The sequence below is a fragment of the Amborella trichopoda genome, chromosome 5, assembly GCF_054954075.1.
Source record: "Amborella trichopoda isolate Santa Cruz 75 chromosome 5, AtrichopodaSantaCruz75HAP2 v2.0, whole genome shotgun sequence".
NCBI lineage: Eukaryota > Viridiplantae > Streptophyta > Magnoliopsida > Amborellales > Amborellaceae > Amborella > Amborella trichopoda.
Window position 1 is genome coordinate 37,382,020 of NC_142340.1, and position 25,080 is coordinate 37,407,099.

Sequence of the window (25,080 nt, forward strand, 5' to 3'; positions counted from 1 at the left end):
CAAAAGTTAATAGATTAGATACAAATATATGCAGTAGAAGGGACTAAATTTTGATATCTTCAGCTATTTATAAATTTTTGCTTACTAGAATTTTTTCTGTATCAGTTTCATTATTGCATCTTTTGCAGGTGCATTAACTGGTGCTATGACCACTCCTCTTGATGTCATTAAGACCCGATTAATGGTGCAAGTATTGTGAAAAGATGATTCTCTTTCCACATATATTAGTTTTGTAATGCTCTTATATTCTCGATTTATAAATGTAAATTTTAATCTCACTTGCAGGGATCAACCAACCAATACAAAGGGATTTTCGATTGCGCTCAGACAATTGTAAAAGAAGGGCCTTCTGCGCTACTGAAGGTTAACTATTTCACTAACTTTATAGATTCTAAAAGTCTTCCGTAGCCATCTGATATGGATGACTTAATCATACATATGTCATCAGACAAAATACTATAGCTTATTTTAATAGTTTCAGAAATTGAGTCGTTTCCTTTTGCAGGGCATCAGTCCTCGAGTACTCTGGATTGGTATTGGGGGTTCAATATTCTTTGGTGTTTTGGTGAGGACAAAGCTTATCCTTTCACAAAGAGATGCCAAGAAAAAAGATCATTAAATTGTTCAAAGTAATTTTATTCAGCAAGCAGTTTGTACTTGCATGTATTCTTTATCAATTGGCTAAAGAAAACATACTTGATTATGCTCACTCCACAAAGGCTGCAAAGAATGCATGGCATGAAAAGACACAAATCTGAGCTGGTTGGCTTTCATTCACCTATGAGGAGGCTGGAAAGCTAACAACATCCGTGCCTAAAGGAGAGACAAGAATGAGATGAACCCTTTTGTTGCTGAGAGTTCGTTCTTTGATTTATTTTGAGTTTGTCATTCACCATGTGTTTGTTGGTTAGAGTTGAAGCTAAAATTGAAGTGCGACCAATATCTGTGGAAACTGTTTTTTACATTGAAGTCTCTCTCACCTAGAAACATTTGACGTGGTGTTTTGTAGGATTGCAGTAGAAAAGAATCAATTTCATTAAGCTCTAAATTAACTCTCTTACTCAAGATCAATATGTGTTTGTATGAGAGAGAGACCAATGGAATGCCGATGGAATAGTTTCCAATACATGATGGTAAACATGATATAATAGCATGGGGTCCATAAATGGATCATCAGGACCTCTCATCCTGGAATGAATACTGTAAACTCTCACACTAAAACTGAATTACATCTTAAGAAATTTCTCTTTTGCCAGTATCTCATAGGAAACTGGTCGTGATCAGTAATACTGGCATCAAAAGCAAGAAACAGTAATAGCAGCGAACATGTACACAGCTCTCTCTCTCTCTCTCTCTCTCTCTAACCATATTCTGTTGTTTCACAACATGAAACCTTAATTAAGCAACCAATATCAAATATCATTCTCCAATATGCTGCGAATTTCGCGTGATCATTAGCCCTGCTTTCATTCCTAGAGGGAAACTAAACCTTTAACCATAGTTGAGAGAGTTGCATCCCATTTTGGCAAGAGCTAACAGAGTCTTTAGCTAGTTGTCTCAGACGTTCCTCTACATCCTCCATGGATAGACATGCATCAACAACCTGCAAGCCATTGAAATAAACAACTCAGGAAAACCTAGTCAGGCACATAAGGCAAAAGAAAAAGAACTGTAATTTGTCACAGAGCGAGCGAGCAAGAGAGAGAGAGAGAGAGAGAGAGAGAGAGAGAGATTTAAAACAAGTGTCTGACAAGTTTAAGCGTGTACCTTCTATGTGGGGTCATGAAGCGTTCCGTAATGTTGGTCCACTTTCCTTTGGAACTCAGCTGTTCATATCTCTGTCCTCCATATCCTCCTCTCTCAGCAGCTTTCTGGGACATACAAGTTCACCCGACCAAACAATTTACAATGTCGATGGGATGATATTAAAAGATGAGAAATATCACACAAGAAACATCCAAAAATGAAATAAGAACTAATAAGAACTAAAAAGTAATAAGCAATCAATCAAAAAATATTTTAAAAAAGGTTTTGATTCAAGAAAAGTGCCGGAATTAATATTAACTACCCAATATAATATGAATATCTGAAATATATTGTTGCTTAGGGTAATTTGGGGAAACCCAAATTGCAAAGGGTTGAGATAACAGTGTCAAGCCAGAATTCCTGATATTTCATGTATAACACAAGTTTAAAGAAATGGGAGAGTATCCTATCCTCAAATGGAATACAGGAAGCCATAGTCCATTTGGATCATCACTGTCCAAGAAAATAATGGATGGTGATGGACAGATTAATACCCAAAATTGGACCACTTCCTCTAGATGGTCATGACTCTAATGCACTGTAGTTTTCCATAATCCATTGGAATATATTATTCTTTTCCTCATAAAATATATTTGAGATATACAGTACCTCAGGAGGAATATCTAAGTAGACTACAAGGTCTGGAGCCAACAATCCCATCTCAGGAGCCTGCAAAAAAAGAAACATAAGGACTTTAGAAAGGGCAAAAACAATATAATTCATCATACATAGAGATCAAGATCTTTAGGTCCCGTAGAGATCACAAGTTCTTTCTTCTTTGGGCTAGGGGAGTAAGAGTTAATCATAGATAAAAGTTTTGGCACCTTAAAAATGCAAAGAAAGAAAAAGGTAGAGTTCGTGATACAGAAACAGGTATCATAAAACTGCACCTTACTCCACTCAAGATCAAGACCTTTGGCAGCTGAGAAAGCCACACCAGAGTAAGAATATCTATCGACAATGAGAGTGGTTCCAGCCCTTAGCTTGTGCTCCATCAATGACCTACCAAACACGAGTCTAGAATTAGAACAACCCAAGCATGAGAGCGAGAGAGAGCTCTTGAATAAATAGGTGACACGGTATACTAACACCAGATTCATATAAGTTAGGAATCAAGAGCAATGACATGTATATGTAAAGAAATGGCAAGTCTAAGGCTAATCTTGTTGATCCAAACCTTCAATTTCAGCATGCAAAAAATCCTTGTCATGCTCAACATTTAGGGGTAATGGTTTCCTAAGGAGATTAGTCTAATAAGGGTGAGGACCTTAAACTTCCCTTAACCCATCCCAAGCCGGTAAAGGAGGTGGGTTGAGTTTTTTTTTTTTTTTTGAGACTGTTTAACTCCTTATTGAAATGAAAGTGAAGATACAATTGCGGAGCCCCCCAAGGCGGGGCCAGATATAAAATAGACAAGGGTAGGTAACCCCACAGGGACCCAGGAAGAAAACTGTAAAATCTAAAACTCGCAAACGAGACCGGCAGATCCTTCCAGATGCATTCCTAATCTTCCGCTGTGGAGGTGTTAGAGGCACCTTCTTTGGCAAGGGCATCCGCCTCAGAATTACTCTTGCGCCAAACATGGCTCCATGAGATCGAAATTCCAGAAACAAAGATGGGTGATCTCTTCGAAAGTGAGCGCCAATTCCCAAGGATAGGGTGCTGCTGCCGAGGCCCATTGGATGACATTGCTGGAATCTCCTTCGGCGATGAGGAGGCAAGCCCAATGAGCGACAAAAAATCGCAAACCTTCAAGAAGCACAAGGGCTTCCACTGATTGGGCGTCGGAATGACCGATCGATTTGGAAAATGACGCAAGAATGTGGCCCTCATTGTTCCGGAAGAGGCTACCTATGCCTTCATGGCCGGGGTTACCCAGGGAACACCCATCAAAATTGAGCTTGATGGTTCCCGAAATTGGGGGGGACCAGTGGGAAGACCTAGAGACCCCGGGGTGAGAAAGGTGGAGCAGAGGTTGCCAATTGAGCTGGAATGCTGACCTCATAACACTTTTGAAGACTTTGTCCTCGGATGCCCAGAAGGAGACAAGGGACTTGATCTGATTGAAAAGCACTTCAGGGTATTTGTATATACCTTGGAAGATTCGATTGTTTCGCTCAAGCCAAATCGTCAAGAGGAGAGCAAAGATAGATGCCTTCTAGAGCAAGCGACCCGACTCTGCCAAAGGGGAAGGCAACAAAGAGGAGAAGAGACAAGGGATAGATTGAGGTGTCACCCATTGCCAGTTGAAAAGATTGAGAAGAAAACCCCACAAGAAGAAGGCAAAAGGACAATGGAGAAAGAGGTCTCTCCCCCACCTAGAGACATAGAGTGCACCGGTTTGGCATGGGTATGCCTCTTCTCTAAAGGAGATCAACTGTTAGAACCCTTCGGTGTAAGGTCAACCAAGTAAAGAACAGAATTTTGTGTGGCACCAAGGAGAACCAAGCCCGAGCTGCTAAGGAGGGGGGATTAAGGGGATAGGTAGGAGGTTGAGAAAGCTTTCGGTAGAAGGATGAAACCGAGAAGAAACCCGATGGGGAGGGGCACCAAAAGAGCCTATCTTCGCCCATAAAGGGAAGAATTGCTCCTCAAGAGACACAGATAGATTAAGGAAGTTCTCCAGTTCAGAATAGCGAAGGGACCTCCTGGAATATAGTACTAAAAATATGGTATAGATCTTGCAGATCCGTGAATACTTATTTTTAGGATGAAACAGATGGTCTAGATAATTTGTTGCAATATAGACTATTTTGAGAACTTGAAATCCTATTTCTTTTTCACAACCTAATGTTCAAGCTGAGATGATCGATTTAAAGGTTCTTCGACAATTGAAGTAATGAGTCATGAAGTGAGGTTTCCGTATTTTGATAGGGTTGCAGCCCTATCAAACCATTTCACACTATTTTTTATGGAACCCAAAATGTGGCCTAGATCCCTGGGAACAATGTGAGGCCCTTTGATCATTGGAAAGTATAGAATAATAAATGCTAGTATAACACCATGGTCTGCTCTCATCAATGGGCCTAATGGTGATGAAGGCCTAAGATGGTCCACCAAACCGGTTTAAGTCAAGTGTACCTCCACTCTATCCTCATGATGTATCCCCTAGACCCCACTGTCAAGCATTGCTGTACCCAGTACTTTTCACACTTACTAAGCACAGCTCCACCACTACTGTGTAAGTAACAAAACTAACCTCATTACTATTTAGTTTTGAGCCAACTCCCAAAAAAAAAAAAAAAAAAAAAATGTTTTGGATAAAAATACCCCACATATATAAACCTACAATTGGTGCACATCCCTTCACTCTCTGTCTTAAAGTTCCTCTCTCAAACAACTTGAAATATAAGTTTTTGTATTCTCTCTCTAAAAATTTTGAGAAAATTTTTTTCTATTGAAATTTGAGATAGAAATGTTTTGAGATAGTTTCTCCCAAAAAATTTCTCTAAATACTAGTAATTTAAGATAATTTATCTCTAAAGTTTTTTAGATAGTTTCTTTTTCTAAAATTTTAAATTTTTAGAGAGAAAATTGTGATTTATTTACACAGCAATATTCTCATCCAAAACAATGACTACTTTATTCCTGGTGGAGGTGGTTGCAAAGTTAAATAGACATTGGGTTGGTTGTGGGATTTAAAAAATATTAGGAGATTCTACGCCTAAAAATACTGCAAGGTCATACGCTTAGAAAGTATGGTCCATGAGGGTATCCATAATTTTCCCCTATTGAATGGTTAAAAAACTAGAAAATCGAGACAAAAGATATTATTACCTCTTCATATGTGGAGATTACCCGCATGGAACTAAATAACACTACTCTCTTCCCTCTCCTAAGGTATATAATATAGATCATTATCATTCGAAGCCCTCTCTCTCTCTCTCTCTCTCTCTCTCTCTCTCTCTCTCTATGGTTGGAGCATTGTAAACTATCTCCTATTAGTTTTTTAGAATTTGATACAAATACGAGTGCTATAAATGCCAACCCCAAAACTAGCTTTTTAAATATAATGTTTACGCATCATTCAGATAAAGGGAGAAGCAAGATATTAAGTGAAATTAATACCTCCGTAGCCAGATTTTAAAGGATTTACAAAAGTGTCTAAACCGTGTCCTTGATGTATCAAGCCATGGAAAAATACCATTAACACATATACTCATGCTGCACAAGCTAGGGTTTCTTGCAAAGGAAATGGTGAGTTTACCCAACTTCTTTACACAAACCTGTGCTCCTTTTGAAAAGAGGATATTTCAACTTCTATCTTTCAAGAGAAAAATACCATAAATATTGTGCTCCACAAGCAAGATTAGCATTTACTCCCTCAAGTAAATGAGATGGAGTAAATGACCTATTTCTTGATATAAGATTTTGGGATTTTATTTTGGAAAAATATACAAATAGACCATTTATCTTTTGTACAAAGACGTTACAATCCTTCTTGTCCCTTGAATTTCAAAATGGATGGTTGTAAGAATATCAATGAATATGTTATCATATGGATATGTATCTCGTGATAAGATTAGGTGTCCTTGTATGGATATGTAACTCTTGATTATGATGGATAAGATTAGATGCCCTTGATATTATATGATAGGTATCTATTCTTGCTCGATCCGGTTCGGTTGTATATTTATACTGATCCTGTGCTCTGTGTCTATTGATATATCTAAGAATATACAAGACATGTATAAATATACATTCAGTTATGGATAGACATCTATCATATATCTAATCTTATCATAATTCAGAGATACATACTTATACAATGACATCTAATCTTATCAAGAGATACGTATATATACCTAATCTTATCAAGAGATAGTGAGATACATATCCACACAATAGACAGAAAGTTAAAAAAAAAAACAATTTCTCGAACTTCGTGAAACCATCCAATTTTACATCTAGTGAGTGGGAATAGTTGTGATCTCCTTGTAATAAAGATAAATAGTCTCTTTGTAAACAATCCTTTTTATTTTAGAATCAATGACGTGTACTAAATAACTGATTAAGCACTTAAACAACTAGGTTTGACCGTTTAGAAAGTAGACAGTAAGAACTATTGTTGACTAAAACAATCGCGTTGATTTTTCCTCCCACAAGAGAAGGAAATCTCAAGGGATATTGATAAGAAAGTAATAATTGAAGAGGAACTTTACATGTAGTCCTACAATATATAAAACATTTGTAACCCTTACTCTTAACTATTCGTTCTAAATAGACGAATGTCATGCCTAATTGTTTATATTTATTTTTTCTACAAATCAGTTTTGCATGAAATTTGGGGACACCCTAACCTTAATGGGGGCACTTGGCAAAAATAAAAACATTCAGTTAGATGTGCACACCCCTGTAAGATGTGCACACCCAAATTCTCTATAAAAAATTTATAAAATAAAAATACTCTTTTAAAACATCCGATCACAGATCAAATCCCCAAAACTTTGTGATATTATGAATAAAATAATCCCAAATGTCAATTCAAATCAAACAGCTAAAAATAGGGGTCACATATGTTTTATACGTGGGTGGCGCCAGATCTAAAGTTTCCCTTGTTCCCCAATTATGGAAAGTAAAGATGCTAACATAGAAGATCCACAAATAAATTATGTGAAAGTGCCAAACTACATGAACAAATAAATTAAATATACAAACTCACTGGAAGGAAAAAAAATGCACCTTTTCTTGGGAGATCTACCTGAACCATCTAGTGAACAATGGACCATACATGCCACACAGGAAAACTGACTGAATCAGTCAATGATGCTCCAACCAGTGAAAATAGGTCGAACTGCTGACACTATGCACCCCAAACCGTTAATCCTAATGACTTGTTCCCCAAGTCATTTGGGCCCTGTGTTGCTCCTCTAGTATGTGATTCCAATGACTCGCTCCCCAAGTACTTTGGTATTCTCCCCATATACCCCACTCACTTTAAGGGTAATGCCAAAGGGGACCTCCTCATTATAAAAAATAGAAAAATTATAAAAAATGTACCTTAATTTTTGGTTTATTAAAAAAAACCTCATACTTTCCTAAATCTCATGTATACCTATTTTTCACTTTTTGCGTTATTTAGACCAAAATAACCTTCACTAGTCGTATGATCGTGAAGGTATCATGGTAGACTTAGTGACATGATGGTCTTGATGTTTTGAGGCATCACAGTACTTAAAGTACTGTGATGGCCATGAGAAGTATCACGACACTTAAAGTGTTGTGATGGTCTTCAATTCTATAACATCATCCGCAATACTGTTATAAAATGGCTCTGATGGCCCTTCGGACGAAGAAGGGTGCATGTTTTTCCTTCCTTACAAGCTCAGGGGCTTAGTTATAAAGCCCCCCATGTTTCTTCTCGTGAGAGGCATATGTACCTAGAAAAAAAAACACTCTCTCTCTCTCTCTCTCTCTCTCTCTCTCTCTCTCTCTCTTCAAAAGGAGCACGCTATCTTTACAGTGGGACCCAATAAGGAAAATTGCTCACCCTCTCTTTAAGGAACATGGAACATATCTCCAAGGAGCATGGAACATAACTCCTTCTCTCTCTCTTTCTGTGCGCGCAAATGAGGAATATCGCAAACTTCCAGCTCAGACTCTAACAACCTGGAAATGAGATTTTTGAAAAGGGAATATTATCAATATTTGCAAGTTTGGTACGGGGCAAGAGCCGACCACTACGAGTTGTTGATCGCTTGTGCTGCTGATTCAACCGCCGCTGCTTCTCCCAAAAAAGCCGTCGTTGTTCTATGAATTCCATCCATTTTTTCCTCGTTTACTCTTATTCTTTGGGCATTCAATTTTTGTGAGGGCTACTAAAAAAAAAGAGATCAGGAAGAGAAATAAACCCGAGAGAGAGAACAAATAAGAGAATGAAATGAAGCAGAGATATGCTCACCACGACAATCTCTCTTGAATTCAGTGGCCAATGCTTCAATAGCGATGTCATCCCCAAAAGTAGCTGCCCTTCCATCTTTGTTCTCGTCAATGGTTAGAAGACCATCACGGGTAAATAGAATTTAATACCATCACGGTATTTCTAATGCTGTTATAGAATTGAAGGCCATCATGACACTTTAAATGTTGTGATACTTCTCATGGTCATCACGGTATTTAAAGTACCGTGATACCTCAAAACATCAAGACCATCACGGTATTGATTCTATCGTGATTCCTTCATAGTCATACGACTATCGTGAAGGCTACTTTGGTCCAAATAATGCAAAAAGTGAAAAAAAGGGTATAGATGAAGTTTAGAAAAGTATGGGTCTGTTTTTAATCAGCCAAAAGTTAAGGTACATTTTTTATAATTTCCCTAAAAAACAGCATGTAGATCATCTCATGGTCCCTCCTCCTCATGGGACAGGAGACCTCAACAATCTCCACTTCCAGTTTCAGGCTTTATGGTCCCATGGCAGCCATTTCGACCATGCAAATGCAAGATTTGGCCTTGTATACACTATGACATACAATAAACTTAGTGCCAATGCATAAGGAACTTTATCTATTTCTTCATTCTCCTTTTTTGCACAAGGAACTTCATTAATTTCTTCATTCTCCTTTTTTGCATGATGGGCTATGCTTAGTACTTGGCTTAAAATATCCACCACGAGAGGAACCAATTACAACTTGAGAAAAGATTCCATCACTTGGGAAATTACTGAAAATATCCCTTTTTTCCAAATATTTCTAAAAGTACCTTAGTTTCTTCAATTTTATACACAAACATTCTCTTTTTATTTTTCTACCCAAAATACCCCTTCACAAACCTATGGCATTTATGATGGTCCATAATGGACCTAATAGTACATGATGGTCCCAAGCACTCGAAGACACACCCAAGTGGATGCTTGGGGCTTCATGGACCTAATAGGTCCATAAAAACCCATCAAAAACCTAATAGATCCGTGATGGTCCTAATGGGCACAAGATCAACATTTTACTAGGGAGATTTTTCTTTTTGTAATTTAGAAGCCGAATTTGTATAGTGATTGGCAACGATGGCACCAGGTTGGAGCGAGTAGCAAATTTTGAATAGGATTCCCTTTGAATTACATGAGTCACTGAAAAAAAAATTTCCTAAGATTGAGAATGCCACCTTTGGAGAAGAATTTGGCTTCGAAGTTTTAGAAAGAAAGGACATTACACTACGAAAATATCCAAGTATGGTTTAGACTGGAAAGATGAGCAATAGAGGAATTAGGGTGAGTTTCTACATGTCTTCATTCAGCTATGATTCAGAGGACTAGAGCCCATCATGGAACTATTAGGTTCATGACCACCCATGACGAACCTAATAGGTTCGTGATGGTCTTGGGACAATCACGTTCCTAGGACCTATATTGGGATCATCACGGACCTATTAGGTCCATGATGGACCTTCATGGCCCTTATAGGCCCGGGAAGGCCCAAGCAGCCACCTGGGTGGTTCTTGGGGTGCTTGGAATAACCATATAGACCTATTAAGCTCATGATAGACATGAACGGTATTTTGAGTATAAATAAATAAAACAAGAAAAAATAAGTATGCACCTAAACTTGAAAAATATGGGTGTTTCTCAAATTATTGAGTAAAAGGATATTTTTGATAATTTCCCATGCCCTTTGTCTTTCTGAAACATTTCACAACCAACCTTGTCTTGCACCTAGGTTGCCAGCTATTTCCTTCAATCTTCAGCCTGAATACCTTGTTCTTGATTGCCATTTTGCCTTTTCGCAACTTCACAAGTAATAGATGTGGTTCTTATACAAGGCATCCCATATCCTCTTTCATAGTCCAATCCACTCTTTATGTTCATCCAGCTTCCTTGTAGCTTTCTAGCTTACTCCCAACAATTGGCATAACATACTCCGATACGCATTTCCTTCTTGAGGGTTTATGTTCCATAGAGGACCTTCTCAGTTTAACTGCAGGTGACACTCCTGAAGCAAGTTGCTCCTCTACTCTATATCGCCTTGCACTGGTATGCAACTCGTAATGGGATTCATTCTTTTACCATTGTCCCCCATGTTCAGTATGCACGGTAGAATGAAATATGATAGGATCTAGCAAAAGATTGAAGATGTGGGCTTTGGGCTGAACCCCCTTAAACAGAGAAAGAAAGAGAGCTCCTTTTGAGAGAGGGAAAAGATCTAAGACAGAAAACCTAACAGAGGAATCTTCTTAGAGAGATGCTGAAGGAAAAAAACCCTTTGATGAAAAAGAAAATCTTAGAGAGAACCAGAAGCCTCTAGAGAGAGAGAGAGAGAGAGAGAGAGAGAGAGAGAGAGAGAGTAGAGATCCTCTTGAAGAAGACCAAGGGAAATTCAAAGCCTCTTAAAAAAGAAAATCCAAGTGAGAGAAAGCCTCTCAAAAGAAGGAATTTGTCTCATCGAATCCTTGTAATTTCCATTGTTTATAGTGGATTGTTTGCCTCTCTCCTGTCGATGCAACTCCTAAGGGTGAACCACGTAAAAATTATTGCATGCGATGATCGCTTCTTTGCTCGTTTACTGTTTCCACTATAGCACACACTTAATTCCACTGCCTGACTTCGTATAGTTGCGATAGGACTCCAAGGGTGTGAGCTCAACATATATGAGTCCTATTCTAGTTGGCTAGCTTTACAAATCTAAATAATAGACACAAAATTATTGCAATTCTACAACTTCTTTCTCCCAAGAAAGTTTCAGATTTATATTGCATGTGATGGCTCGGTAGTCAATGAAATTCTAGTCCAGCAAGTAATGCAAAAGTCCTTTATCCTACAAAATCAATCAGACCAAAAGAAATACAAGAATAGAACAATGCATTAAAGAAGAAAAGTGATCTCTTGCATCCAAAGAGACTTCAAGGCTTATCCCATCCGCACAATAAGTACAAGGCATTCACAATACTATTAATCTTTAGTCAAAGGACATTAGCTCCAATACTTGCAAAAACAGACAACTTCAGAGTATAAATTAATATCAAGTAACTGACATAGCTGATCTCTCAACAATAAATTCTCATTCTTGATATGTCCAACTTCACAACATCATCCTCTTTTCCAGGCCGATTGGTAACTCATCATCCTCTACCCTACTCACAACATCATCCTCTACCCTACTTCAAGGAGTAAAGATTTCTAGACAAGAATGCGGCAATGTCCTTACCTGCGAAAGGGATTCGAAGAATGTTACATATTAGGTATCCAAGGCAACTCCCTGCCCCCGGAAACCTGAACCCCTATTCCGACAAAATTTTTGAACATCACTAGAACATTGATCGTATCTTTCCACATTTATGAGCACATATAGAGAGAGGGTAGTTCTGTGGGACACTCCCTTGACAAAGGAGGTGCAGTCTCTCCCAACTTTATAACGACTACAACTTAGCTAGGGTTACTGTTATTAATGGAGCCCTCACTTTTTATCCCCATTTTTGTCTCCTCAGGGTTTCATTTGTTTCTCATATGGTTTTCTCCTGTGCATCTCGATCCCTTCCCTTCAGGGTAAAAACTTGCATATGATCGATGTTCATAAAAGTACAAGTGGGCGCCTAGGCGTTTTGGGGGCGTAGCTGCCTAGGCGGCTCGGCACCCTCGACAAGACGGGCAGAGACCTAAGTTATAATAAAATTATTATTTACTAATTAAAATCCATATGATTTGGTTTTAGATATTAAATATTCACAAAATATCAAATTCATCCAAAGTTTATGACTTCATAAAATATAAATCCAAATCAGTAAATGTTTCATCTACAAATATAAATATCAAAAGAAGTAAAACAAAACTAATAGGATAACAAAACATCACACTGTACAAAACAAGAATCAATTATTTACAAAAGAATTCGATATAGGCCCAATTTCATTGTCCAAAGGAGTTAATAATCAATTCATCAAAAAAAAAAAAATCAATCTTTCAACAACAAACATGTAAATATATCGTAGATAGGCAAAAAAAAAAGAGGAAAAAAAAAATCAAATGATTCAAAACATAATCCATTATAGCAAAAACTATCAAAACCCTTATTCAAATATCATAATTGCAAAATGCTCTAAAAATATAAAAATGAAAACAATGTCGGTCCAAACGTCATCTATTCGATCACCAAAAGTCCTCAATTTGGACCACTAGAAGCTCTAAAAATACCACGAAGCATTGCTTTTGATTTTGGAAGATCGAAAAATAAAAAAATTGTCGAACTTTTGATGAATCACAAAGTTGAGGTTTTGGGGGAGTTTTTGGCATGGATTAAGTCTTGGGGGTTTAGAATGTTCCCCAAAACGCTTTTCCGGTATTTCTTCCCTCAGGAATAGTATTGGCTTAGGATCGATTACATCCAACATCATAGGATAGTATTGGCTTAGAATCTTGCATGAATGCAACATTGATAAGCATTAGAGGAAAAAACATGCATAAAACCAGATGAAAGACATCATGAATCAAATCAAAAATGAATTTGCAAAGTAGAAGAAATCATGACTTGAACCAAGACTGAACTTTCAATTAATATTTGAAAGAGAGAGAACTACAGGACAATAAACTTCACAAGAGCATGTGGGACCTGAAATTCACAAGATCAGACTACTCAGCAAACATCAAATGACAGGGAGAAAGAAACAATGTGTTTCAGATATATATATATATATATATATATATATATATATATATATATATATATATATATATATATATGATAGAAATCATATGTGTCATGTTCCATATTAGGGCTTAGGAATTGGTCCTCATCTAATATCTTCAAATTTATCTTAGCTATGTTTTATCTAAAAAATGTGAGTCTCAGCCTAAGGTCAGCCACTGTGCTTCTACAGCAAAGTTAACATTATGTCACTTTTAAAATCTTTTGTTCTTCCTCATTGGTTTTTCTGGACTTCACCAATGTCCATAAATAAGTATTGTACTGATTGTTTATGTGACCTGAAAAAAACAAAACTGAATGAAGATAGGATTCTACCACATAATAACCATAGCAAAAAATTCTCTCTTGGGATTATCACCATCCAATGAAATGAAGGATGTTAACGGAGGGTATGGGAGAGTAGAACTGACAGAAAAAGGTCTAAACCCCAGTGGTGGGTCACACAACCGATTATGCCCGTCATTCAACACGTTGGTAACACAATGGACTACAACACACCCATCAGATTGGAAATGAACCCCAATGTGGGGTTCCACTCTCTCTCCATCACTGCTTAGTGATGATGAACCAAATGGGCTACATTTTCCCATAAATCACAGTACATTTTCCAAAAACACTAAGTGGCTAAATTATGTAATTATCATGCACTAGGAAAATCTCAATTATCTCAGCATTTTAACAAAGCATTGACCCATGATCTTACAGGGAGTCTATCAATTAAAGGTACTTACAATCCACTTGGCGCCACGAGAGATAATCATGAACATATGCAACTGTAGGATACAATACAACTCGCCCATCAAAAGACGGTGCATACTTCAATGGTTTATTGGGGAAGAACTCCGCCCACTTCATGACATATGTAGAATAATGAAACACTGGTAGATAGTATTTTGCTGCAAATTAAATGAAACAAGAACCATGTAAATCTTTTAACCCTTCAAAATCACGAGTTACAAGAATAACAGCAACTAAAATGAATTTTTCATCTCATTTAGGGAAGAAAAGTACCATAGTCCAATGGACTGGAATATGGACCTCCAAGGTAAAGACAATGACCATGGTGGTCAACCCCTTGGATGCATTTCGTTTCTAAATAGCAAGTGGAACCATAATACAATAGAGATGGGTAAGCAATACTCCAAAAGGGCATCCACTGTTCTCTAGTGGTGACAGTGGAGATTGATGTTAGAGGGGCCTGCTGAGGCATTCACCTCTCGGTATGGTTAATCACCACGGTGCTGTTTATCATCAGAAACAGACTCTGCATGTAGTATCATTTACCATACTCCAGTGGACTAAGGCATACTTACCCTTTTAAAAATCTCTTCATCATACTAAAATTCATGAGGATTAACCCCGCCCTAGTACATTAGTATGATTCTAACTGGTGAAGATGCATGAATCAAAAGAAAGATATTGCAAAAGAAACCTGGCACGTCTCTTGTAGATTCGAGAACTCTTCTTAAAAACAAAACTGCAAAGCACAAACATAATTTACACATTAAGTACAACCAATAGACATCGTCTGATACTATTCATCATGATGCAAATAAAAAAAAAGATGAATTTTTTTTTTTTTTTTTTTTTTTTTTAATACTTTTCTAGGACTTAAAAAATATGTTATTTGGAATTTTGGAATTTTTTATTTTTAGTTTTCTTTAGGGTTATTCTTATCTTTTTTAGCTTCAGAGATTTCAAGGGTAGAAGTGGAAGTTTAGTTTAGTTTTTTTTATATGGATAGGGATTATCATATCGTTGGGTTGCCATTGGGGTAGCAATAGGTCTGGTCGGTTCCTAGTAAAAAAATTTAAAAGACCCGAACCCGAACCTGAACCCGACCGAACTTGATTGGACCCAACCCAAGAAAATGTATATATACTTAAATATATTTAAATATTATATTAAATATATTTAAATATTATATTAAATATATGCATGTATTATTTAAATATTATAACTAAAAAAATAGAGTTATATTTATTTAAATATGAACACTATTCGGGTCGGGTCTTGGTCGGGTTTACATGGACCTGTACCTGACTTGCCGGGTCCAATTTTTGGACCCATATCCGGACCCACCGAGGTCGGATCTTGGGTCAGGTCCCGGGTCCATTACCACCCCTAACAATCGATTAGGAGATGTTAGACATGATTTTAAGAGATAAGATAGAGTTTAATTTTCTTTTCTTTTCTTTTGTGTTTTTTTTAGTTTGTATTTAAAGGGAAGTGGTCGCTTCTTTGTAGAGAGGGTGATTGGAGAATAAAGAAAAAGTTTGATCTTGTGAAAAGATCTTAGGGTTCCCTTGTAGACCCAGAGAGAGGCTACCTTTATTTTTATTTTTATTTTTTCTGCTTATTATTTTTTCCCTGCATCACATCAACTTTGAAATTCATCCCAACTAATATTTTTCTTTTCTTATTTCATTGGTAACAGTTTAAAACTTTATTAACTCGAACTGAAGTCCAAGCATCACTACTCAGCACCAAGAAGATGCCAAAGGCAGAATCTTATTGACTAGGAAAACTCAATACAACTTAAAGATCAGAGTTTTCATCGCTCTCATTGGCTGATGGATCTTCTTTCAACCATGGAGAAAAGAGAACTGTGATCTCATTAAAAATCATAACCAATTCCTGTTGGGAGCTAGCCACTCTGCCAACCCACCTAATAACAAATATTATCCTTGAGTAGGAAAAGTATGCTATCATCCAATGGATAATGGGCAAACTCAAATGGGTCATCTAACATTGAATGAAGTGATTGACCATGATAAAGAGAGTGAGCCAACATTGTGGGTCCCGCTTTCTTTCCCTCACCGTTGATCATTTCATTGGACAACGATGACCTAATGGACTATGACTTGTAAAGTCCATTGGGTTATAGTACACTAATAAGTATTAGGTGGTAAAAACACAACCATCCAATATGAGATGACATTGAATAGATATGAACTGAGAAGTTTGATTCTAATGTAAAAAATTTACCAAATGAATTCAGCACCTGTACCCGTCACTAACACCATAAGCGAATACAATGTCCAGGAAATCCTCTAGCAAGGAAATGGCACATGAATTCATTAACATTAAGGCATTCTCATCATTGGGCTTCTCAAATTCGTGAGCCTCCGAAAACCTACCAAGAATGGTTAAAAAGAACCAGGATTTCCTTAAAGAAAGATAATGCCATATAAACTTACATGAAGGCACCATGAAGACAATAACTTATTCAAAAAGGAATGTCAGCTCTCAAATATAGGTAAAGAATGAGAACAAAAAGGACGAGTTGCATTTCTTTCCATAGATAGAATGAGAATACCATGAAAATTCAAAACACAAACAAATAAGTTATTCTGCAATAGAATTTGTCATCTTGAGGCCATTTATGCTAATCTCAATTATTCTAATAAAACTGTGAGATATTCTGTTAAAAGAAAATCATGAATTATGAAGAGAACAGAAATCTGGATTTCCATATCACTACTATGTAGGACGTCCTCCTTCACTTATAAGACCAGTTGACAACACACAACACTATCAACAATTTATACAATGTACAACTCATAGTTAACTGAATTTCTCACCGAAGGTCGCAATTCCAATTCAGAATCCTGATTCGACGATTTTGATAAAGAATCTTTATGGAATTTGTTTTTGTGAAGTCTAGAATCTCAATTCCTTATTTTAGGAATCTAAATTCCAATATTTATGGAATCTTGTTTCCAATATTTATTGATTCTCGATTCCACAATTGGTGAATCTCGATTCTACATTTATTGTGTATTTACCAAAGTACGACCATTTTTTTTAGCTTGTTTATGAGAAGTAATGTTTAGAAGTTTTAGAGGCATCAAATTACTCGAGCTAGACACCCAATCTAAAGCTACAAGGTGTAGTCATCTTTTTTCGCTTGTAATGACCAATAGAAACTAAAGTGGTGGTCCACATTCTCTACTTAATTATTTAAGGATGCATTGTATTGATCCAATAGAGAGATTGCAACTCCAAGATGTTAGAAATAATGCAATAGGAACACAAATAATGTAGATGTGCACGACATGTCAAACAAGTGAATGACATTGAGATGTATATTGTTTTCCTCTCAGTTCCTCTCGATTCCAAAGATGCCTGAATCTCGATTCCATAAATGAAGGAATCTCAATTCCATATAGGTCGATTCCAACTTGGTCAAAAACTTGATTCCAAAGAGCTAGGAATCTTGTTCCATTATGTAAGGTTCTCAATCCCATTTTAGGGAAACCTGATTCTTACAAATAGGAATCTCATCTCCCACGATTCCTCTTGCACAGACATTGATTCAAAAAACAGGAAATCTTCCAACTAGTGGCGATTCCTCGATTCCGTTTCCTAAATCGATTCGGTTTTGGAATCGCTTCGGGTAAGTATGGTACAACTCTAAAACCAAATTTACATAAAAAGAACTCTATCAGCAAACTTCTTTTCAGTGTAGATGAATGATAGACACATACAATTCACTGCTTGGGAATAACCAAAAAAGTAAACCAATTCAGAAAACCCCATTACTAAGAAAATGAGGCAAATAGTTGCTCGAACTTATAAAGGCTTCATTTATCATCACTGACATATATTCCCCAAGATAAGAATTTGAAGGAGGTTCTTTTTTATTTTTTAATAAAGAAATGTGGGCTAGCATCCAGTTGCTTGCATAATGCAAAACTGTCTTATGTACCCACCCAATTGAGGGGCCATTTTAGGAACATTGCTTCTCTAAGTTGAGTTCGCCAATAATTCCTGGATCATGGTTGCACCCAATTACTTCCCTTATCAAAATAACTTTCCAAAGGAATTGTCCTTCCTTGGTGAATACAAGAAGACATAAGAAACTCTTATCAAATTAAAGGTTTATACAATTTTCTTACAGGAAGAGCAAACTAATTCTTATAAAGGTTGACAATATCAAAGCCCCACCTGATAAAAAAATTACATGAAGTCTAGTAGTTTTAGAGAACGGGATGATCATTTCTCATGTGGGACCCATGGAAAGATTTACATCAAATCATAAAATCTAGCAACTTGATTGAATATCTGTACAATATATATGTCCTAACAACCTTAAACTTCTCTTCATATAATAAACAATTACTGCATGGTTCACAACACAAAAATCAGTAGTTGATAAATAAACTAAGAATGGAATAAAAGCACCCCATTTCACCTGTAAGAAAACAGAAGAAGTTGCATCCTAATATGACAAACTATATCGCTAATTTCAACCCCTATAATCTATAGTTAATTTAACTGAATATTCACAACTTTAACTGACCTTGTTTTTCCATCTAAGTCTAGAGGTTGGTAACCATTTAGTGTCCTAAGGGAACTTACGTTCATAACATCCCAAATAACAACAATGAATTGTTGCAATCAGAGGTCAAAGTTCAAACATTTGATACAGAGCTCCATGAATAGATTGCATCCACTTATAATTTAAAGATATCTATAACTAGAAAAATAAGAAAATAACTCAACACCATTATTCATCTTGATCATTTTCTATTGGTAAGGATGAGATCAGAAAACATACAACCTTGTTTGCAAGACTAAAAGCCTAAAACCCTCAAGCTACCAGGTTTGATGTTACACATTAGGTATGGAAACTCCAATTACACAATAGAAGAGCAACATGGGAAAATGACAGTCAGATTTTTTACTGCTGGTGTGGCTGTTAAATGTTTGCATCAATTTCCATTTTGATTTCATACGAAAGTAGCACTTCAGTGTTTCTTTTTTCTTTTTTCGTGTTTTTTTTTTCAGTAGGCTTTTGAGTTTAGGGTTAAAGCAGGCATTTCCAAACTTTTCGTTACACACTAAGAGAGTCTTTTCAGGAATGGGCTCAAGGCTAGGTGGTCAGCATGGTGGGGAGCGCTACAATACGACGCCTTGCGTTCTATTCCAACTACAGGATGGGGACTAAATTCCCACATCCAAAAAACAAAAACAGTGAGAGAGAGAGAGAGACTTTCCTGTGTGTCTGAAAAATTGGTGAAATTTGGCTTTTTAAAAAGTCACTGACACATATTCTTGGAATCACCTAAAAAGCGGCCAAAACACATATGGCCAGAGTTTTGCATCAGCACCAGACAAGCTTGAAGTTATAAAGTTTCATAAGTCATCTATGAACTGACCTATAAAGAGAACCCAATTGAAAGAGATTTTTTTGGGTAAATCAATTGAAAGAGATGAAAAAGAAAAATTAAATATTCCCAATTGAAATATACATCAAAATGGATTCACAAGCATATATCCACACCTTGGATGATGATGAGAAAGAGAGATAGACTCAGTTTCGGAAGCCACGGCCATCAATTCTAACAATGATCCATGTGGAAGGCAGCAGATTGTCAGGGAGTTCAAAGGATTTCACATACTCGTACCGGCTATTCGCCATCCAGAATTTCAATAACCTCTGAAAAAGAGGCCACGCTTTTCTATGAGCTCTTCAAGTCAAGTAAAGTACAACCTGAAAGTCTTATCCCTACGTCTTTCTCTGTGTTACCTACAAAAATTCAAGGAAAAAGTTTATATAACGTTATGTTAGAAAAAACTAACAGTTTATATAAGGTTGACATACTAAAATGTAGAAATAAAGTGCACCTCTAAAATCCTTAGAAAAAGGTTGTTTTGATGTTGGTCATCACAACATCACGATGTATAGATGTGGAAAAGAAAAAAGATTTTATGTCTTAAAAATAGTACATCTTGCAACGCATTATTTAGACCATCCATTTTTATGATTTTTATGCGTTTATTTATCTACTTGATTTGAACTATTTTTGGAGTATAAAATTTAATAATTAGATTAAAAAATAGATTTTTATGCCATCCTAAAAATTTTCGACACCAAAATTGTATTTTATGACAAAGTTTAGAAGTGTGCCTTACTTTAATTGTACAAGGTTGCAACTTTGTGTGCATTCTAAACATAGACATACAAATTACCATAAATGTAATTCCTATTCATAAGCGATATACTATTTCATAACAATTATTTAATAAGTGAAACAATCCTAAAAATACAATTAATATATAGATTGTTCTATTATAAATCTTATATATAATAAGGATCATGTTTAATGTCCAAAGCGAATGGCAAATTGTTAATATCTTAAATAAAATTATAATCATATTTTAATATTTACGGATTATATTTTAATGTTTGCGTGATATTTTATGGAAACTACAATTTCTTTTTGTTTTCTTCATTTTTTCCATTTTCCATTTTCCACTTTTTTTTTTTTTTTTTAAGTGTTAACTTTTTATATATGAAGCATATAATTTACAATGGAATTATGAAAAGAAGGCATCCCACAAGATGGGCGCTCAAAGTAAATTTGAGAAGGCGATTAGAAAATAGAGAAAGAGATAGAGAGATCTCTGAGAGGGGTAAAAACAAGGGGAGGAGCAATAGGGTGTGTTGCTGCAAATGGATAGCTGTAGAGAGATAAATTCAACTACATCAAAAAAATAATATAATTCAAAATTAAGAAAATTGAAAATAAAAAAAAATTATCCAAAAAATCCATAAAATAAATAAATATGCTATTTATTATTTCAAGATTGAAAATTTATTTCAATTATTAATAGTTAATAGCACGTGCAATGCGGCGCATAACAATAGTAATAAGATGCATATGACGGGTAAGTATAGAAAGTTTTCCCATTTGAAAATTGATCATAAACTATTTTTAAAGAATGAAAAATCTGTGGTAGGAATTACTTTAATTTTTATATTTTACAAGAGGTTCCTCCAAACACATCAAAGTGAGACATAAAATAAATCCAAAAGCATTAAAAGTTCAAGATTTAAAAATATTTTATATTTTAAAACCACTTTTATACTCTAATACTATCAATAACATGAAAGCACAAATATTTGTAAAAGAAAATAGAATAGACAATAATTTTATCCCACAAACATGAAACCCAAGATTTTAATGTACCAAAACCTTTGACCATAGTTGATGGGAGCGGGGATCTATTTCAAAATGGATCTAGATTCCACTAATGGATGGAATGTGGTCCCCTATTTTGGGAGCGAGATCTCAAAATTGAAAAAACAGGGTCCCTACAAGATCCCTTGCAGGAATCGTGGGATCGAGGTTTCGGAGTTGGATAGTCACCCTACCCACAAGGTTTCCTTAACTATGGGCATAAGTATAGATTAGGCCATAGTGATAGTTAAATGACAGCTTCTAGTTTGTTAATGTTTTGATTAATAAAGAAGAATGGATGGCCTCAAGGTGAACACATATGTGTCTTAAGAAAATTGCTCAACAAGTGAATAAAACTTTGTTGTGCCTGAGTTTTGGACATCGATAACAAATATTCATCGGTAGTGACATATAGAGGACATTTATGATATGGAAGCAATGATTTTTTCTTTTTTTTCAAACAAGGGTAACGATATGGAAGCAATCTTTTATGACTTACTGACAAGCTGAGTTAGAATCCCAACATGGAGTAATGGACACTTGCATATTTTTTTCTTTTCTTAACTCCTCAAAAATTTTTTTGAAGAAGTCACTCGAGTTTTTCCACATTAACTGTTTCATTTGGTATTGAGTTTGAGTAATTGAATACTGCTTAACTTCATGCAGGGTCACACGGACAAAAGCATTATACCTTTCAAAAGAGTATGGAGAACTTGGGAAAACAAGAAGGTGGCCTTGGCAAAGGCGACAGTTTATCAATGCAGGCAAGGACATATAAGCAAGATCAAAAAGCATTAATAAAAGCTTTAGATGATCACAGAGATAGAGAAAGTGATCATGGTGATTTCACAGCGCAGAAGTACACTAGAATAATTTTCCGGTGCGAGCATGTCTTTATTTATATAATTATTTCTAAATACCCTCTTGTTCAGATTAGGGTCATTGTTCCCTTGGATTGGCATGGTTATTGGACATTATGTACTTCTATAATGTTCTGATTCAGTTCAAGTAAACTCTACGATATTTACAACGCTTAGACAAGTTTGCTTGAGGTAGGTTAAGAGTTTGAACCCTCAAGGAACATGAACCTGTAACTTTTTCTACTTTGCCAAAATATTAAGTTCTGGTTCAAAACCATGAGAGTTCGGATTTACAGCAGAAGTACTCCCATGATTGTTGTGCTTCAATTGATTCAATAGTCTTATGACTAGATTGTGTGATGCTTTAATTGATTCAATTCTTGCAAATGGTATCATGTCAAGCATAGAACACGTGGACAATGGCATTGGTCAAGAAGATTTGAGGTTTATGCATGTGTAGTGGAATAGCAAGAGATGCTGACGCAGATTCAACATCATGAAGGAAGCATTACGAAGTGGTTTATGGCGCATTCATGTGCAACAAGTCCATGTCTGTTTATTATTTGGTGGATCATAAGTACAGCTATAAGACTCAGAGCAAGGGTCTTCACATTCCTCGCAGAGGGTCTTCTTTGAGCAAGGCTTGATGGGGAGAGTTGTGCTTTAATATGAAGTGTTAGAAATCAAATCAAATTTGCATTATTTACATAAGAGATTTCTACTAAAGAAGAGCTCCATCATCATCAAAGCCTTTTCCCAACTAATGGGGTCGGCTACACAAATCGGGGTCCATTATTCTGTTCTATTAAGGCCATACCCTCAGGAAGGCCATACGTCCCCATATCTTTTTTCAATACTTCAAACCATATCCTTTAGGACCTACCTTTTACCCTTTTAAGTCTTCTACTTGAACCAACTCGCACTTCGTAATAGGTGTTGTACTGTGTCTGCGTTGCACATGTCCAGTCTATCTAAGTCTACTTTTTCTCATCTTATCGCCAATTGGAGTCATACCTAAATTATCCTAAATGTTTTCCTTTCGAATTCTATCTCTTCTTGACCACCCAACATTTCACCCAACTTCCCCTTCGGCTTCATTGTTATATGGCGATTGTATAAAACTCTAGTTGCACATCTCCACTTCACCCACCCACTATGTACAACATCTTCCTCAATCTCTCCATTTTCCTGGATTATCAACCCAAGATATCGGACATGCGTTCTTTTTTAAATTTCTTGGTCATCAAATTTAACTACTTCCTCATCTCTACTCCTATAATTACTGAACTTGCATTAATAAAGGAGAGTTCCAAAAGAAGTCTGAGGGAAATCATTAGAGCTATGAAAAACTAGAATCCTGGCAAATGCAGTAATATTTTGTGTGACATGTCAATTTTTCAATAATCCAAGCAAGAAACACCGCAAAACATAAATTGACCAAATGCTGGGCATTCTATTCCTTTCCAATATCTGAAATCCAGTGTCTAAACATTGGGCAAGCGGCAAGCCTAATTACTTTTATCATATATCCCACCCTCCATGATTTTGCATCTCTTACCACCAAGAATTCAATATGTCTCCTTCATCCAATGTCCCTTTTTTTTTTTCGAAATCTCTGGCACCACACCTTGTACTTCTTAAATTAGTACACCATGTCTAATAAAGCAACTTACGCCATGTATTATTATAGACATCATAATATATTCACTAGGGAAAAGTTCCACTCCAATAGGAGTGGGTAACTTTTATAGAATAGATGAGATACTCATGAAAAAATAACCTAAATAGATTACGAAAAAGATATCAATATGATTAAACGAAAAGGAATTTGCCTGTAACAAAAGTTACAACAGTCAAAAAGAAAAACAAAAGACCGGGTAGCAGCAGCAGTAATAATACATTAACAATCATTTCCATTGAGAAGAAAAAAGGTAATTTTTCTTATTATGATAAATGAGTAGCATATAGCTCACATAGTTTTTCTTGCCCAAGGAATTGAACTAACATTTCAATAAAAAGAAAAAAGGTTTTGAATAATTACGTGATACCTCTGGAATTGGCTGCTGAATTACTGATTCAACGGCAACAACCATGGCTTGCACAAACTCATCACCTCCAGGACCAATGGCAGTAAAACCCCTTACTGTTGGATAAGAGTTCACCTGTGAGGTTAATAATATGAATCCATTATCCTATGATACTCCTAAACACCACCCATATTTTGGAGCATTAAAAGTTGCGATATATATACCAACAGGGGAGGGAGAATCCAAGCTTTTGTAAGTCGAAGGGTAGCAACATAATCATTTCATTTCACAAATCTATGCATATTATCGCTATTTAATGAGTTCCCCTCTGGTGTAAAATATATGGTTGCTTCTCTCGACTCAGGCATAAATAATCTTTATGTAGACTCGCCCCCATTGAAGTGGTTCTGTACTATTTCCTTTATTGGTTAGAGCTAGGGCATTGTATCCAACCCAACATTTAAATGTGTAATTGCTATGTTTCAATTTAACAATGGTGTACCAGAGTATGGGGGATGCTTTGTTCTTGTTCTCTCAAATAATATCCCCCATTAGTTTTGACGGCTGCCAGCTATGCTTTGGTAATGCATAGTTGCATTTCCTTTTCTTTATTTTTTGCCCTTTTTTTTTCCTCTCTCCATTTGTTTTTTTTTGGCTTTTGGTTACTGTAGTTTTCTTATGGGGCCTTTTTGCTTGTAAAGCAGACATATAAAGGAGCACAGGGGTCAGTGATACCATAGACCCCAACCCTAGCTAATTGCCTTCAAAATTGAACAAGACTTTAAA

The 25,080-nt window shown here is 36.2% G+C and overlaps 1 protein-coding gene and 1 long non-coding RNA gene across 16 annotated transcripts; one reads left to right on the plus strand and one right to left on the minus strand.

The window, feature by feature from the left end:
* Positions 1-112: 112 nt before the first annotated feature.
* Positions 113-1,173, plus strand: LOC148782075 (uncharacterized). Its single transcript, XR_016056187.1, has 3 exons — positions 113-190; positions 286-363; positions 506-1,173. It is a non-coding gene; the product is annotated as an uncharacterized LOC148782075 (long non-coding RNA).
* LOC105420201 (thymidylate kinase-like) lies at positions 1,101-20,135 on the minus strand. Of its 15 annotated transcripts, none has more exons than XM_088867791.1 (9): positions 20,071-20,135; positions 19,727-19,972; positions 16,442-16,573; positions 14,870-14,914; positions 14,169-14,333; positions 2,697-2,808; positions 2,416-2,475; positions 1,768-1,871; positions 1,101-1,603 (listed from the first exon to the last, which is right to left on the minus strand). In XM_088867791.1, the coding sequence occupies exons 6-9, from the start codon at positions 2,799-2,801 to the stop codon at positions 1,570-1,572; spliced, it is 303 nt and encodes a 100-aa protein (XP_088723917.1). In that variant the 5' UTR covers positions 2,802-2,808; positions 14,169-14,333; positions 14,870-14,914; positions 16,442-16,573; positions 19,727-19,972; positions 20,071-20,135; the 3' UTR covers positions 1,101-1,569. The 15 variants fall into 15 exon arrangements, 14 of the variants coding, with proteins under 14 accessions (XP_088723917.1, XP_088723915.1, XP_088723914.1 ...); XM_088867789.1 differs by having other exon boundaries at positions 16,426-16,573; XM_088867788.1 differs by lacking the exon at positions 20,071-20,135 and having other exon boundaries at positions 16,426-16,573; positions 19,727-20,055.
* Positions 20,136-25,080: the final 4,945 nt, after the last annotated feature.

Excerpts from the sequence above, each read along its gene's own strand:
- LOC105420201 (XM_088867787.1), bottom strand. The coding sequence starts at position 19,779 with ATGGCCGTGGCTTCCGAAACTGAGTCTATCTCTCTTTCTCATCATCAT. Across the intron at positions 1,872-2,415 it reads ACTTAGATATTCCTCCTGAG|AAAGCTGCTGAGAGAGGAGG; the intron begins GTACTGTATATC and ends TGTATGTCCCAG. Across the intron at positions 1,604-1,767 it reads TTCATGACCCCACATAGAAG|GTTGTTGATGCATGTCTATC; the intron begins GTACACGCTTAA and ends AATGGCTTGCAG.